This window comes from Microcaecilia unicolor, chromosome 1 (genome assembly GCF_901765095.1).
Source record: "Microcaecilia unicolor chromosome 1, aMicUni1.1, whole genome shotgun sequence".
Classification (NCBI taxonomy): Eukaryota; Metazoa; Chordata; class Amphibia; order Gymnophiona; family Siphonopidae; genus Microcaecilia; species Microcaecilia unicolor.
The window spans coordinates 428,513,863-428,529,402 of NC_044031.1; the positions used below are offsets into that span (position 1 = coordinate 428,513,863).

At 43.3% G+C, this 15,540-nt stretch overlaps 1 protein-coding gene across 4 annotated transcripts in view; it reads right to left on the reverse strand.

The window, feature by feature from the left end:
* The window catches only part of CARMIL1 (capping protein regulator and myosin 1 linker 1), a 596,509-nt gene that overhangs the window by 35,124 nt on the left and 545,845 nt on the right, over positions 1-15,540 (reverse strand). For all 4 annotated transcript variants that reach the window (XM_030212120.1, XM_030212112.1, XM_030212103.1 and 1 more), the window contains one exon: positions 3,799-4,032. In XM_030212120.1, coding sequence (XP_030067980.1) covers positions 3,799-4,032 — 234 coding nt within the window. The remainder of the gene's footprint in view (positions 1-3,798; positions 4,033-15,540) is intronic.

The window sequence follows — 15,540 nt, forward strand, 5'->3', positions numbered from 1 at the left end:
AGTAGTCTATCAACTGCCAGCGTGTAAGGAAATCATGGAAATTTCGCCTGTCCTGCTTAGCATAGTTTGCAATGGTTGAAGAGTTATCTAACTTCGGATTCAGTGTAAGATTAAAATCACCTCCCATTAATAAAGCTCCTTCTATATTCCCACACAACAGGAGGTCTAGCTCTTTAAAAAAGTCCGAATGTTGCGTATTGGGCCCGTATATATTTACCAAGGTATAGATCTGGCCTGCTAGTTCAAAATTATCAATAGATATCGCCCATTTTTATCTTTTATCACTTTCTTTATCCCCCAGGGTTTGTTCCCTCGAAACACAACCATCACCCCTTTGCTTTTCATATTATCCCTACTAGAAGCAAAGTGATAATCGGGTAATGCCTATGCTTGCATAGATATTCATATTTTGTTTTCAGATGAGTTTCCTGAATCAGGCCCACATCTATTTGTAACCTCACCAGTTCCCGGAACAACAGCTGCCTTTTTCTGGGAATATTTAGCCCTTTTACATTCAAAGACATACATTTAAATTCCCCCATATTCACACAGTGTCGTTATTCTTTCCTTATTTTCCCTGCTTACTCGTTGGCCATTGCTTTTTAATAGCTCTTTGTTCTTTGTTACACATATCTGAGCCCCCCTTGTTATCACACAGAACTGATCTCCCTCCTCACCCTCCCTCCGTTGAATAAATCCCATCCCTTCCCCCCAAATGTCCCTAACAATTGTGTAATACCCCGTGGTGTACCCGCGGGCGTCTACCTATGGAGGAAACAGCCGTCCCGCTTCCAGCCCACCCCACAGAGTTATCATAGTTCCATACCTGATATTAACAGATTATATGCGATTTATGCTATAACAGTGTTCTTAAGTCAATTTGATATCTGCTTAGTTTCAGATGATTCGTGGGGCGGATTGTTGGCGTTGTAATCTTCTGGGCCCTTTCCCCACTCTTTGCCATCTTGGTGGGAGGGGTCTTGTGTTATTCTTTTTCTCATGACCCCCTGTTCTTCTCTCTTCAGGTTCCGGTGTTTCAGGGCAAATAGCCCTCGCCTCTTCTATAGATTTTACTTGGTGCATAGTTCCATCTTTATAAAAAGCTAATGCAAAAGGATGCCTCCACCTGTATTGAATTTTAAGTTCTCTCAAGTGTCTGGTGAATGGTTTCAGGTCACCCCTTCTTTTTAATGTTGCTGCTGCCAGATCCTGATAAATCTCAATCGCATAAGAGTCCCACTGGAAGTCTGGTATCTGACGAGCCATTTTCAGCACCCGCTCTTTTAGTTTAAAGCTAGAAAAGCAAGCTATGATATCCTTTGGTTTATTGCTCCGATTTGCTCCCAGGGCTCTGTGAGCTCTTTCTAAATGTATGGTAGTGGCTTCCACGGTTTCTCCATTGTTTGAGAGCAACACACTAACCAGTTGCTGTATTACATGCTCACAGTCTTGGTACGTGGGCACTTCTGGCAAGCCTCGAAACCTTAAATTGTTGCGCCGGCCCCGATTTTCTAAATCTTCTATTTTATCTAGAAGCTGTTGCTGGGTCCCCTGAACCTCACCAATTTGTTGATCCATGTTTCCCATGGCTTCACTATGTGTTTCCATCTGCGCTTCGATGTCCTCCAGGCGCGAGCCCAGTTCCCGGATCTCCCCTCTCAGATCTTCTTTAAGCGTCACCATCTCCGCCCGAAGTGCTTTCAAGTCAGAGCTAATGTCCTGTAGCCAAGCCTCTAATTTCTGGGGGACCTTTTCTTCTATATCTCGCTCCTTTTGGGGCTCTGATGCGTTTCCCGCCGGCTTGGTTTTCCCTCCATTCGCTTGCTCCGATGCCTTCCGCATATCCGCCATTTTGTTTCGGGACGGCGCTGTTCTTGCTACAAAAGCAAAACGGGAGAGATCCGCCACTTTGATTTCCAAACTCAGGTATGTTCGCCCCTTTAGCTTCGCTATGCCTCTCTAACTCCGTTTCAGCTCTCAAGCAACGCTAAATCCTCGTTTTTTTGCTTTAGTTCTCTGTGGGGCTGTGGGAGCTTCGTTCTTAAGCTGCCATGCTGTTGGGTGACGTCACTTCCTCCTGAATTATTTCTTTTATGATGTGTTGTAAGAAGAATGTTTATGTTGTTTAAGTTTATGCTTATTGAGACTTGTTATATCGCTCGAAGTGCCAAAGGCAAAGTACAGCAGTTTACATTTAATACTAATATTTATAATAAAAACAGAGTGGAAAAGAAAGCCAAAAACAGAATAGAAAACATACTCCGTTGTTGGGGAATATAGAGTTTGTGATATGGAACTGGAAGTGGAGGGTTTATATTGAGATTCTGTCCAATCTTGTAGAGAATCCAGACTTCAGTCCACACAGAAGAATTTATTGAATGATGCTATCAATTATAATGGTGGTTTTAACTGGTAGCTGAATCTAGCTGGAGGAAGAGGGTTTCTTTATGCATAAAAGTTTATAGCATCTTATACTTCTTATTAAAAAAAAAGAGGTTGGAGAGGGGTGTGTGATGTGGTGGGCATGATATGTGTTGAAATGTTACTTTGACTTGCCCCCCCCCCCCCCCTCCATATCTAGGTTTCTCCCCTGTTGCTACCCCAAATGTTTTTGCTAAAAGATGCCATTGCCGGGCCTGCAGATCTTCCACTCCCCCCACAAGGACCATTGATGGTCAAAGGTGGTCCGGGGGCTCTTCATGTGTATGAGGGTGCTTGGGGGGAGTCATCCTGGGGTTCCAGGGGGTCTTCAGGGGCCTGGGGGGGTCTTTGGCTGAGTGATACCCAGTCACTCCTGCCTTCTGCAGTGGCTCCTTGAAAATGGCACAACTACCACCAGGGGTGCCATTTTGAGGGAGCCACTGCAGAAGGCAGGAGCAACTGGGCATTGCTCCTGCTGAAGACCCCCCTCGGAACTCAAGGATAATGCCCTGAACATCCGGGGGGGGGGGAGGGAGGGTCTTCTGAGGGGGGGGGGCTGCTTGAAGTGGGGGGGGGGAGGGGGTAGACTGGCTGGAGGATCTACAGGCCCAGGGGCATCAGGCCATAGCTTTGCAGCTTGATACTCCCATATGGTAGAATAACCCCAGCTAAAAGCTGGGGTTATTTTACCGTGATTCTGAGGCCCTAATGCGACTTGTGGTAAATCACTGCAAGTTATGTTGGGGCATCTGCATAGTAATGAGATGCAAAACATGCATTTGCATATTTTGCATCTCATTATTCAGTATCCTGCAGCAATTTAAATATTGTCATGGTATTTTTAGAAAAGCGCTACGGGCCAAATAAAATGCATTATAGGCCATAACCCTGCTTGATGAACCCCCCCTAAGTGCTGCTGAAAATGAGCTGTCTCTGGCCGGTTAAATTACTTTGAGTAACGACCTGACAAAAAATAACAACCTGCATAAGATAGAGCAGTGGTCCCCAAATCTGCCCTGCATGCAAATCTCTCTCATGAATATTCATTGTGGATATCCTGAAACCCTGACTGGCTGGGGGTTCCTGCAGGACAGATTTAGGAACCATTGAGTTAGTGTGTTAATGCACCATTATATTTCCACTTCTAACAGTGAAAATACAATGGAATTTGAAAACTAATTAAAAAAAATTCTTAATAGGAATATTTGACCATCTGATAAAATGGAGGGAGCTCTCTTTAAGACAAACACCCTCACCCTAATTACAAACACATGACAGAAACAAAAATAGGAAATATTGAGCAGAAGTGACTGTTTTATACTCTATGACACAACCTATGTCAGACCTCAGCGTCATCAGTCACGATAATCTGCTTACCGTTGCGGGAGCTAGTTCGGGGTTTCTGTGGCACTGCGGGGCGTCCTGGCAGGCTAGGCTTTGCTGACTGAAGTGGAGGCTTAGGACTGGTAGGGGTATATGAAGAGCTTCTAGACCGTGTACAAACGTCTGCTTTCTGTTCAGATTTTGCATTCTTTTCCGGGGATGAGGTGGTGGAGTCAATTTTGTTCAGTGGAAAATGACTCTCCGTGGTAGTCTGGTGGTGTTTAGAGACTTAAAAGAAAAAAAAAAAAGACCCACACCTAAATCAACGAGAGAGATCTTTTACAGGGAAAATATGGATATACACAGAGCAAAAAAAATGTAATTTTAAGAAACATATTAACAATTAATTCAATGATAAGATGTACTCTTCTGAGCCTTCTCTTTAACTTTCTGCGTTGAATAGTGGCACATATTTTAGTGACATGCAGATGCATGAACCAGATCATCACTATTTTAGAAATGGGTTCATATCTCACTTTCCAACAAAAGTGAAATTGGTTTGATAATGTGAGATCTGCTCTAAGGTTAACATAAAAAATATATCAGTTTGACAATTTACTCTCTTTCAATCCTTTTTAATAAGGTGGCCAGTGATAAGTCTACAGCATTCACTCAATTTAAAACTGCAATGACTTGACAGAATTGTACAAGAAAGTTCACACCAGAACGCACACTGTAGTGTGTTGGCTGGCCGGCCCTGACTTTCTTCAGCATTAAAAGAAACATTACAAATCATCAAAGATACCCAAAAGGGAGAAGCCTAATGGTCAGAGCACCGGCAAAAAAAATACAAAAATCCCCAGAAAAGTCCAATTCAAATTCATCTGCTGCTGCTCCTTGTGATCTTCATCAAGTCACAAACCTCCATTGCCATTGCCTCAGGTACAAACTAACTGCGAGTCCTCTAGAGACAGGAAGATATCTAGAGTACCTGAATGTAACTCACATTGAGATAAACTCAAATAAATACCAGTATGCTAAAACGTTTGCACATTTCTTGTTTAGCAGACACACTATAATCCAACACAACATTCCTTGTATTGTTGGACCTCATTGCAACCTTTGACACAGTCGACCATTCTATTTTGATAGACTGGTTGAGGCTCATGGGCATTCCTGGAAGGTTGAAGGCAGGAGGTCCTACTGCAGGACGTGGGGGTGATTGTGTTTGATCTTAAGGTGGCCAAATAGGTAGAAAAGGCGATGGCCAAAGCCAGAAAGATGCTTGGGTGCATAAGGAGAGGGATGACCAGAAGGAAAAAGGAGGTGATAGTGCCCTTGTATAAGTCTCTGGTGAGGCCCCATTTAGAGTACTGCGTGCAATTCTGGAGACCGCACCTATGGAAAGATATAGATAGGATGGTGTCAGTCCAGAGAGCGTCTACAAAATTAGTAAGTGGTCTCTTGTCATAAAACATATAGGGACAGGCTTAGAACCTCAATGTGTATACACTGGAAGAGAGGCGAGAGAGGGGAGATATGATAGAGACATTTAAATACCTCAGTGGCATCAATATACAGGAGGCGAGCCTTTTTCAAATGAAGGAAAACTCTGGAATGAGGGGGCCTATGATGACGTTAAGAGGAAATAGACTTAAGAGGAATCTAAGAAAATATTCTTTCACCGAAAGGGTGGAGGATGCGTGAAATGGCCTCCCGATGGAGGTTGTGGAGACTAGGAATGTGTTAGAATTTAAGAAAGAGTAGGACAGGCATGTGGGATCCCTTAGGAAAGGAAGAGTTAGTTAGTGGTTACTGAGGATGACCACACTGGATGGGCCACTTGGCCCTTATCTGCGGTCATGTTTCCAACTTTCTGCATTCTGCTTCTAGGCCATCAAAGACTGGTATACCGCAGGATTCAGCCCTGTTGGCTATTTTCTTTAACCTGTATTTACGACTACTTTGTCAGCTGCTGCGAGCCCTTGGGGTTGAGTATCACATACGTGCCAATGATATTCAGTTTATTTTTCTTTTCAGTGCCTCTGTTCTTATATGTCTGTTGGGCGATTCCAGACACTATTTGATGCTATTTTTAATTGGATGAAGGACAATAAGCTTATTTTAAATATTTCAAAAACCAAGATTCTTTTGGTGAATCATTCTATTATAGATTGTGCTTTCTAGCGATGTGGTGATAGTTTCTCATCAAGTGCATAATTTGGGGGTTATTTTAGATTCTTCATTGGTGTTTAAAATCCCAGAAACATGCAGTACTTTGAAATTCTTATTTTAAGCTTTGATTGTTAAGTAAACTGAAGTCTTTTTTTCAATGGATAACTTTAAAACTGTAGTGCAGGCTATGGCACTGACTGGGCTAGATTACTGTAATATTGTGTATTTGGGCCTGTCTGAGACTTGCATTCATTCGCTACAGAGTGTCCAGAACTAGGTGGCCCATCTGTTGTCACATGTCTCTTGATTTGAACATAACTCTTGCACATATCTTAATCTTGGGGGCTGGTCTCAATTTCTCTTTGGATATAGTTACCCATAACCCTTGACACACATCTGAGAGATAATCTGGATTTTAAGGATGCAAAAATGCTGCAAATGGACCGTAATAAAGGCAGACCCTTGGAGGCAAAATGGCAGTGAGCACTGATCCACCTAACCTGTTTGTAAGCTCTGATTGGACTGCTGAGATCGATCGAGGCAGCTATCAACAAGAGGCTTCAAAAGTTTTTGGATAAAATTGACAATGGTCACGAATGACTTGATAGTTTTGGTTTAGAGGTGGATGACATCCAACGAAGGACTAGTGATGTGGAGGATAAGTTACAGGGCACTAAGATTCAGCAAAGAGCTATGGAAAAACAACTTCAGGCTCTGTCTGACAAGATGGAGACTTGGAAAACAGAGCATGAGGTAATCATTTACGCCTGCTTGGGATTCCAGAGTGGATACAAGATTGCGATTTATTGCACTTCTTGGAATATTGGATTCTACAGACTTTGCAGCTAGGAAATCAGCAGGGACCCTTTAGGATTGAGTACGTGCATCGTTTGGGCACCAGAGGCCCTAAGGAGTAGAGAGTTGCACGGGGACAGAAATGCAACCCATCCCCGCCCGTCCCCGCTGGAATCAAACCCGTCCCCGCTCATCCCCGCCAGAATCTAACCCATCCCCACCCGTCCCCGTGAGTAATCTCCTCCGTCCCCGCCCGTCCCCGTGAGTGATCTTCTCCATTCCCGCCCGTCCCCATAAAAAAAGGAAGTATGTATTTCTGAATGTTAATTAGTCTATACAGCAGATTCTGAATTATGACTAGCTAAGAAACTATTTTTTTTAATTCTGTTTCTTTCTCAAAGTTTTATAACTGCTGTGTAAATTGTCTCTTTGCTTAAACTTGATCACAGTCCCAACGTTTCTCATCATATACAATATAGCACACATAGGACATCAGGGTAGCACAAAGGTATAATTATTCATACTATACTTGAGAAGCACAGCAAGCAAACTGCAAAACTGGCGGTATTAGGGAGACCATCCAGCAAAACATCACATAAAATCACAGACAGCATTTCCTTCCCCGCCCGCTTACAAAGCTGTGTGGCAATGCCGACAGCCCATTCAAAATGGGCTGGGCTGGCATTACAGCACCAGCAGCAGCTAGTGCTGCTTTGTAAATGGGGTGGGGTGTTATTAATAACAAAAAAAGTGAAATGTAGTCATTACCCTTTTATACACCTACATTAAAATCACATTAGGTACCCGACCTAATTTACGTATGTGCCACTCCACAAGGACATGTAAACTAAGGAGCCAAAACAAAGCTGCCTATTCAGGTCACAAAATCTGAACAGTGTCTGTGTGATGATTTGCAGAAGCTGATAAACATAAAAAGCGGGTCAGGATTAAGTACAAGTTACAGGGTTACAGGGTTCATCCACTGCTAAAAATAACTTTTTTTTTTCTAGGCACTGTATTTCCTAAGCAGATGCTTTGAAATAAGGTGGAAGTGAAAATACTAATACTCGCAAAATAAATCTCAACAGTTGTAAAAAAAAAAAAAAAAAACCCACATCTCCAAACAGTAATATTAATAACACCTACCATTTCCACAAACACATTAACAGGAAACAAGGAAGGAGCTCTTTATTTTCACATGCTCCTACTGAGCATGAGTGGAAGAGTTACAACGAGCCCTTCTTGGAGGACACTGGGATTGCAGTCCATTGCCTTGCACTGTGCACAATGTACACTGACCCAGAAACCACAAATCCCAGAATTCCGAGTAGTCTCTTTTTATTGGAAGCCTCCCTAAGCACAGTATTGGTTGGTATGGCAGATGATCCAACCTCCTTGGGCATGACGCAGCAGAGCAGGAAGAAAAGTTGTTGCCGGGTTAGAAATTACGGAGCATCGGAAAAGGAAACCTGCAGGATTGTTGATGATTGATGAGAAAGGTATGTGTGCGATGTGTCCCCACGGGAATCCCGCTTTTTTTTTTTGGCTGGCCTCGATTTTTTGGCGGTTTTTTTTTTGGCCGTCTGCAATTTTTGGTCAGCCTCGATCCCCGCGGGAATCCTGCATGTTTTGTTCCGTCCCCGCGGCACTCCCGCTGACAATGGTTCCGTTCCCGCGGCACTCCCGCTGACCAGGGGGGGAAACCCGCGGGGTTCCCGCGGATTCCCGCAAACCCCGTTCCCGTGCAGACCTCTACTAAGGAGTCTCAGCCTAGAGTTGTGATCCTGAAAGAGCTCACGTTTGCCCAGAACATGGTGGTTTTGAGGGCCCTTCGTACTGGGAAACACCTGTACTTGGATAACCATAAAATACTGTGCTTTCAGGATTATTCTGCGGCCGTGGCTGCCCATTGTAGAGAGTTCAGCTCAGTTTGTTCAGTCATGTTTAATTATCAGATTAAGTTTGTACTTCTTTACCCTGCAAAGCTGCGAGTTGTGTGTGAAGGCCAGACAGTGTTTTATGAGATGACGGCGGATGCACAGTCCTTCTTGGTGACAGTGATAGATGACCTCCAGGCCTTGAAGTTTGGGACCTTGTTTTCAGTCACTTGCCAAAGGGTGATGCCAATGGTTTCTCGGCTCCCAGGTGGTCTAGGAGGGTTACCCAGAGTGAGAGCCTCTTAGGGCTTATCACACCTCTACAGTATAATCAACTGTTTGATTCTGCTTCTTGGTTATTGGGGTATTGGGCTTACTTATAGTATGTGTGTGTGTGAGTAACTGAATGAATGGTTTGTTTTGGGGTTGGTTGGTGACCGTATGTGTGAGAAGGGGGGTAGGGCATTCATTGGGGGGGGGGGGGGGGTCTACCCTGTAGGCATACAATGGGGAGGGGGATTACAGTGAGGGAAATGTATGCGGGTAGAATCAGTGCTCTAGGTATTATACGGGTGTTGGGAATGAGTGGCACACCGGGAAATTGATTGGAGCTCATAGGATTCATGAATCCAATGAGAGCTGGGTGTTGGGACCATTTTATTGATTAGACGGGGTTTGGAATAGTATGGTAACGTCCTTAAAGATATACTCTTGGAATGTAATGGGGGTAAATTCCCCAGTAAGGACAGCCAAAATCCTGCAAGAAATTAAAAAGAAAGGAGTGCATGTTGCCTGCAGAGCATCAAAAATTAAAACAAAGATGGGTAGGTGATGTGTTGTATTTTTCAGGTAGAACCCATTGTGCAGGAGTAGCTATCTTGCTTAGTAAATTTGTTCTGTGCAGGTGCACCAGGAAACAAAGGATGTTGTGGGTAGATACATATTGGTCCATTTGACAATCCAAAATACTGAAATGGTTATTCTTAATCTTTATGCTCCTAATGTCTTTAACATCAATTCTTTTTCAACAGTTGATTAATATCTGCAGCCCTTACTTACAACTGCTGTTAATTGTTGTGGGGGATTTTAATGTAGTCTTGACTTCTTTGATGGACGGGTGGGGGGAACCAACCATACCTGACTTCCGAGCTAGTCGGGGGTTTCAACAATTTTATAATGTGCTAGATCTAGTGGACCTCTGGAGAATAATGCATCCCTTGGATAAGGATTTTACACATATGGCCCGTGCACACCTGACCATGTCTTGTTCGGATTATATGCTTGTGACATCAACATTCCCCTGCGTTCAGGAAGCGGTTATAGGACTTCCGACATTTCAGATCATGGGCTGATCTGGTTGGACGTGCAGAGGGTTTAGGGGATAGAGAGGGCAAAACTTGGCATTTTCCAGCCTATCTTTATTGGGACCCCCAGTATAACAACTATATAATTCAGAAATGGAAACAATTTGTAGAGGATAATAATCAGCATGTATCAAACCCCATTTTACTTTGGAAGACCACTAAAACTGTATTAAGGGGGGAAACGAAAGCTTATGTTGCAGCAAAGAGGAAATGACATGCAAAGGAATTGCTGTACTTGGAAAAGCAGGTTGACAGATCTAAAGGAATTTGGCTTGCCAACACCTACTTCAAGTAATGGAGATCATCTGCAGGCTGATAGGGTGGCTTTGAATGTAGAAGTACATGAGAAGACAGTAAAATCCAGAATATAATAACATAAATTGTATCGATATGGTAATCACACTGGCAAGCTTTTGGCACACTTGGCCCATCCATGGATGGGTCTGCGGTCTTACAGAGGCATATCTAATGGGGTAAAACTGTTATGAATAATAATCAATTGACTGCCTTATTTTCTCAATACTTTGAGAAATTTTATCAAAGTCAGGCAGTAGCCACTGGAGATATTCATGATTATGTCTCCTCTTTAGCATTACCCAAAGTCAAACAACAAGATCTGCAGTTGCTTCATGACCCAATCTCAGGTCAGGAAATTTTAGATGCTATTAAGTAAGCCTCTTTGGTGAAAACTCCAGGTTCAGATGGTGTGACTTTAGAATTTTACAGGATATTACAAGAGCGCATCTCTCTACCATTGGAGGCATACTATGAGCAGGTCTGTCAGATTCAATAATTTCCGGCACATGCAAATTACTCAATCACAGTTGAGTTGCCAAAGCCAGGAAATGACCTCTTGGTCTCTGGACTCGTACTAACCAATGACCAATCTCTTTACTGAATTTCTAAATGAAACTTATGGCAAAGATTTTAGCGACTAGAATGGTTGGCATGTTAACTGAACTGATACATGAAGCTCAGGTGGGCTTTCTCTAAAATAGACAGGCAGTGTGGAATGTTAGACGAATCACAGCAGGACTGGGATACTGTACCACCGGGGGAATCCCTGGGCTATTTGGTGAGTTTAGATGCCCAAAAAGCCTTTGTGTTAACTGGGATAATTTGCTTCTTTAAAGGGAAAAAATGGGATGGGGATCCCTTTGTAAATATGATAAACATTTTGTATGCCGACCCTGTTTTGGCAGTGCTGGTGAGCAGTACACTTTCTGATTATTTTCCATTGGCTAGGGGCACTCATCAGGTTTCCCCTTATCCCCCTGTTTGTTCTTGCACTGGAACCTTTATTAATTGCCTTTCGGGCTGATCCTGATGTAAGAGAGTTGCAAATTGGCAGGGAAGAGGTGAAATGTATGGCGTTTGCAGATGATATGCTCTTTGTGCTGTTTCATCCCAAAAACTCACTACTTAGATTACTGCACATGGTACAGTGTCTGGGTTGGCCCTTAATTTATACAAATCTGAGGCTATGTCAATTGGTTGGGGGGTTACTCTTATGACGAATGGCACGTTATCTTTCCTCTCCAAAAAGTGGACAAAATATTATATAACCAAACAAGTAACTGATGCATATAAGGAAAATTTTACTGTATTACTTAAAAACTCTGCTGATGTGTTACACCTGTGGACCTCATTACCACTGACATTGCAAAGCTGTCTAGCTTTATATAAGATGGTCCTGTTTCCAGGGTAGCTATATGTATTGGAGACTTTTCCTATGTACTTCACAAATAGAGACATTAAGACCTTCACTGAACATTTGACTAGATTTTTGTGGCATAATAAGAAGCCTTGAGTTCTGTTGCAGCAGCTTCCTTTGCCCATAGGAAAAGGTGGATTGGCTTTACCAGACCACTGTAGGTACAATCTGGCATGTATTATAAGACATTTGGCGGACTGGATAAAAGTCACTGTATATTTTACCCCGCTGGCATTGGAGCAACAGCTTCTTGATTCTACTAACCTGTTATATTATCTGCATACAAAAGCGCCTACTCATATACTTAACACCCAAAAGTCACCCTATTTTGAAATCTATGAGGTAGGGATGATGCTGGCTTTGCAAGCAATTGAAACTTTCTTCCCACTCAGTGATGCTGCTTCCTTTGTTGTGACATAAGGATTTGGATGCTGATGCTACTAAATTGTATTTGAAGTGTTAGTTGATTAATGGATTAATCTTTGTCCATGATCTGGTGACAAATGAAGGGACAATTAAACCCTTTGCGGTATTTCAAGAGGAAAGCTGCCTTCAACCAACTGACTGGTACGTGTATATCTAAGTTAAACACTTTATCACTACTCTGGATGCTGCAACCTTGAATGAGGATGCAGTAGATTTGCTGATCAAAACACTGCTTTTAACAAGACAAACTAAGGCTAATCTATCATTTTACCAAATCAGTCTGCGAAGTCTAGCCCCAAAGTGGGGACTATGACTAACTAGCCACAGCCTGGAATGTGGACAATGCCTGAGGAACAGGTAACTGTAGAGGGCCTGAGACTCTTGATGAAAAACATTGAAAAACTTACCCAACTGGCGGGCTTACAAGAGCAGCAATATAAATATCTTCTGAGATTATATATTTCCCCACATCGAGCCTATCTGGCTCAAATAGCAGGCTCACCTAAATGTCCAAAGTGTAGAACTGTCTCAGCGTCTTCGGTGCATACGTTTAAGACATGTGAATATATTTGGTCATTCTGGAAGAGTATGTTGAACTATTTTGGCCCAATTTTAGGGAAGTGAATACCTTTGCGGGTGATAGTTTGCTGTTCTTAAATTTTATTTTTTTAGGCTTACAGAAAGGACCAAATTTATTGTTGCATAAGGCCTTTTTTATTGCATGGAAATGTATACTGCTTCAGTGGAGACAACCTGTTGCGCCATCGCTGACTGCTTGGAAAAATGAACTTTTCTATCTCATGAAGATGGAGCGTTTGGATGTCTGACTTGAATCTCCTAGTGCCTGGAGACATTTTCAGCAAGCCTGGTTTTTGTTTTGGGACCGGTTACCACATCGTGCCCACAGTTATCTTTTAAATTTGTGACCTATTATGGGACTTGAATGTTCACTGTTCATCTGATTTTTTGGGTCAAAGTGGTTTTCAATTGGGTATGTTTAATTGGTGGAAGTGGGGAGGGACTTTAGGGTAACTTTTGGTTAAAAAGGGTTGATAGGACAGGGTAGGTGTTGAATGTGATGACTCTGTACTTAGAGCCACTAGCCTGTATGGGGGAGGCATGGGTGGGTTTTTGGGGTTGGGCAGGAGGGTAGTGTGATGGATGGGTAGTTGGCAGGAGAGGAAAGGGAGGGGCTGCTGAGTGCTGGGGATCTAAAACTGTGTTCTTGGGGTGCGATTTTTTCACTGTATAGGGTTAGGAGAGGGAGTCTTTCTAGATGGTACGGTGGGCTATATTTTGGAGGGGGGGGTTGTAGGTTGGGACAGCCCTCCCCATCAGTTTACATATGTGTTTTCCGTGTTGTGAGCAAGAATTCATACTGCTCCAACGTGAAGGCTGTGACCTGGAATGTGTGTGTGTGGGGGGGGTATAACCTCCCCGATTAAGAGATCTAAAATTCTGCACCAACTTCAAAAGTACAGGGCTGATATTGCTCTCTTGCAGGAAACACATCTTACTGCAGAGGAGAGTGCAAAACTGAAGCAATGGTGAGTAGGGGACTGCATAGCAGCCCTGGCTAGGGGGAAAAAAGGGGGCATGGCTATTTTAATCAGGAAAGGAGTGGATGATGGTGTCCAAACTCTCACATCTGATCTTGAGGGGCACTGTCTGACTGGTCAGGTGTACGGTATTTATGCCTCCAACCAGTTTGATAAAGACTTCTATAGAAGGGTGACATTACCATTCCCTCATAGTAGGCGGCGATTTCAACGCTGTCTGGGACCCTGCTTTTGAGAAGTCCCATCACTCACTCTAAAAAGGAGACTTAATATGACCAGGGGCTTGCCAAATCTATGCCAGCAGCTGGATCTGGTAGATGCACGGCAGGTTCTACATCCCACAGACAAAGATTATACCCATTTATCAAGGACCTGTTCCACACAATTTCGCATTGATTATCTTTTATTTTCCATTACCTTGTTTTCAGGTGTTTCTACAGTAGAAATAGGTCCCTATGTGGTGTCGGACCACGCTTGGGTCTGGGTAGATTGGCATCCTTCAGGGGCTCACAGTGAGAAGCATAGGTGGGCATTCCTTCTGGCTTTGTACAAAGATTTGAAGTTTCAGGAAAAACTGTTGCAGTGCTGGAAGGACTACAAACTCCACAACAGAGTGCATGAGGATACCCTTCTCGTTTATTGGGGAGGGGGGGCAGCCAAGGTTGCTCACCGAGGGGAGACCATTAGTTATGCCAGTTATGCTAGCTATGCCCATAAAGTTAGGGACAGAGAAATTTTGCACCTAGAACAGCAATTGCACGTCGAACGTCAACGTTATTGTAAACCCTACGCAGAGAACCATAAACAAATAGTTCTCAAAACCCAAATCGCCCTTAATGAGCAGCTCCATCAGCAGGCAGCCAGTCTCTAGTCTATTATAAATACCAACCCTAAAGACATGGGAAAAAAGGGGCCAGATTTTTAGCTAAGTTGATTGCTAACATGGTAGGCTCTAAGCGAGTCTTGGTGCTACACACTGACTCTGGGAGGAAGGTTACTTCTGATGAGGTGATCTGCAAACTTTTCCAGGAATATTACAGGAAGCTATATGCTGCCTCGGAGGTCATAGGGCTCCCTAGATGTATGTACTTGGTGGGCCTTCCTTTGCCCCGACTTGATTGCGCAGCAGGGGAACTTTTGAATTCACCTATACAACCCGATGAGGTATCTGGGGTAATCAAGCAAAGTCCCTTATTGAAAGCCCTAGGGAAAGATGGTATGAGGATGGAATTCTATAAGTTATTGGGGGAAGCGGTGGTGGAACCGCTAGCCAAAGTATTCAACTTTATGGTGGAGAATGAGGCCATACCGCCTGATTTAAATACGGCACAGGTAGTGGTGTTCCTGAAACCTGGGATGGACTTGTGCCTTCCTGACTCTTACAGACTGATTTCACTCCTCAATGCTGAGGACAAAATTCTGGCTAAGATTTTGGCAAACCCGTTGGCCAGGATCTTATCCACCTTGATACATGATTCTCAGGTGAGCTTTGTGAAGGGGCGGTCAATAACAAAAAATCTTAGGAAAATCTTGGCATCTTTGGAACAACATGGGAGAGAACACCTGCCTTCCCTATTAATCAGTTTTGATGCAGAGAAGGCATTCGATCGGGTACACTGGGACTTTATCTATGCCATCTTAGATAGCTACTGGTTGTCAGGGCGGTTTGTGTCTGCGGTTAAGGCCTTATATTCTTCAACCTGTGTGAAAACCTTAGTTAATGGACTTGAATCAAGACCTTTTCCCAATGAATGGAGTACAAGGCAGGATTATCCCCTTTCACTTCTGCTTTTCATTTTGACCCTAGACCCATTATTATGTATCTACATGAGTCCCCAGATGTCCAGGGTGTGCAGATAGGTCCTCACAGCTTTAAGGTGGTAGCA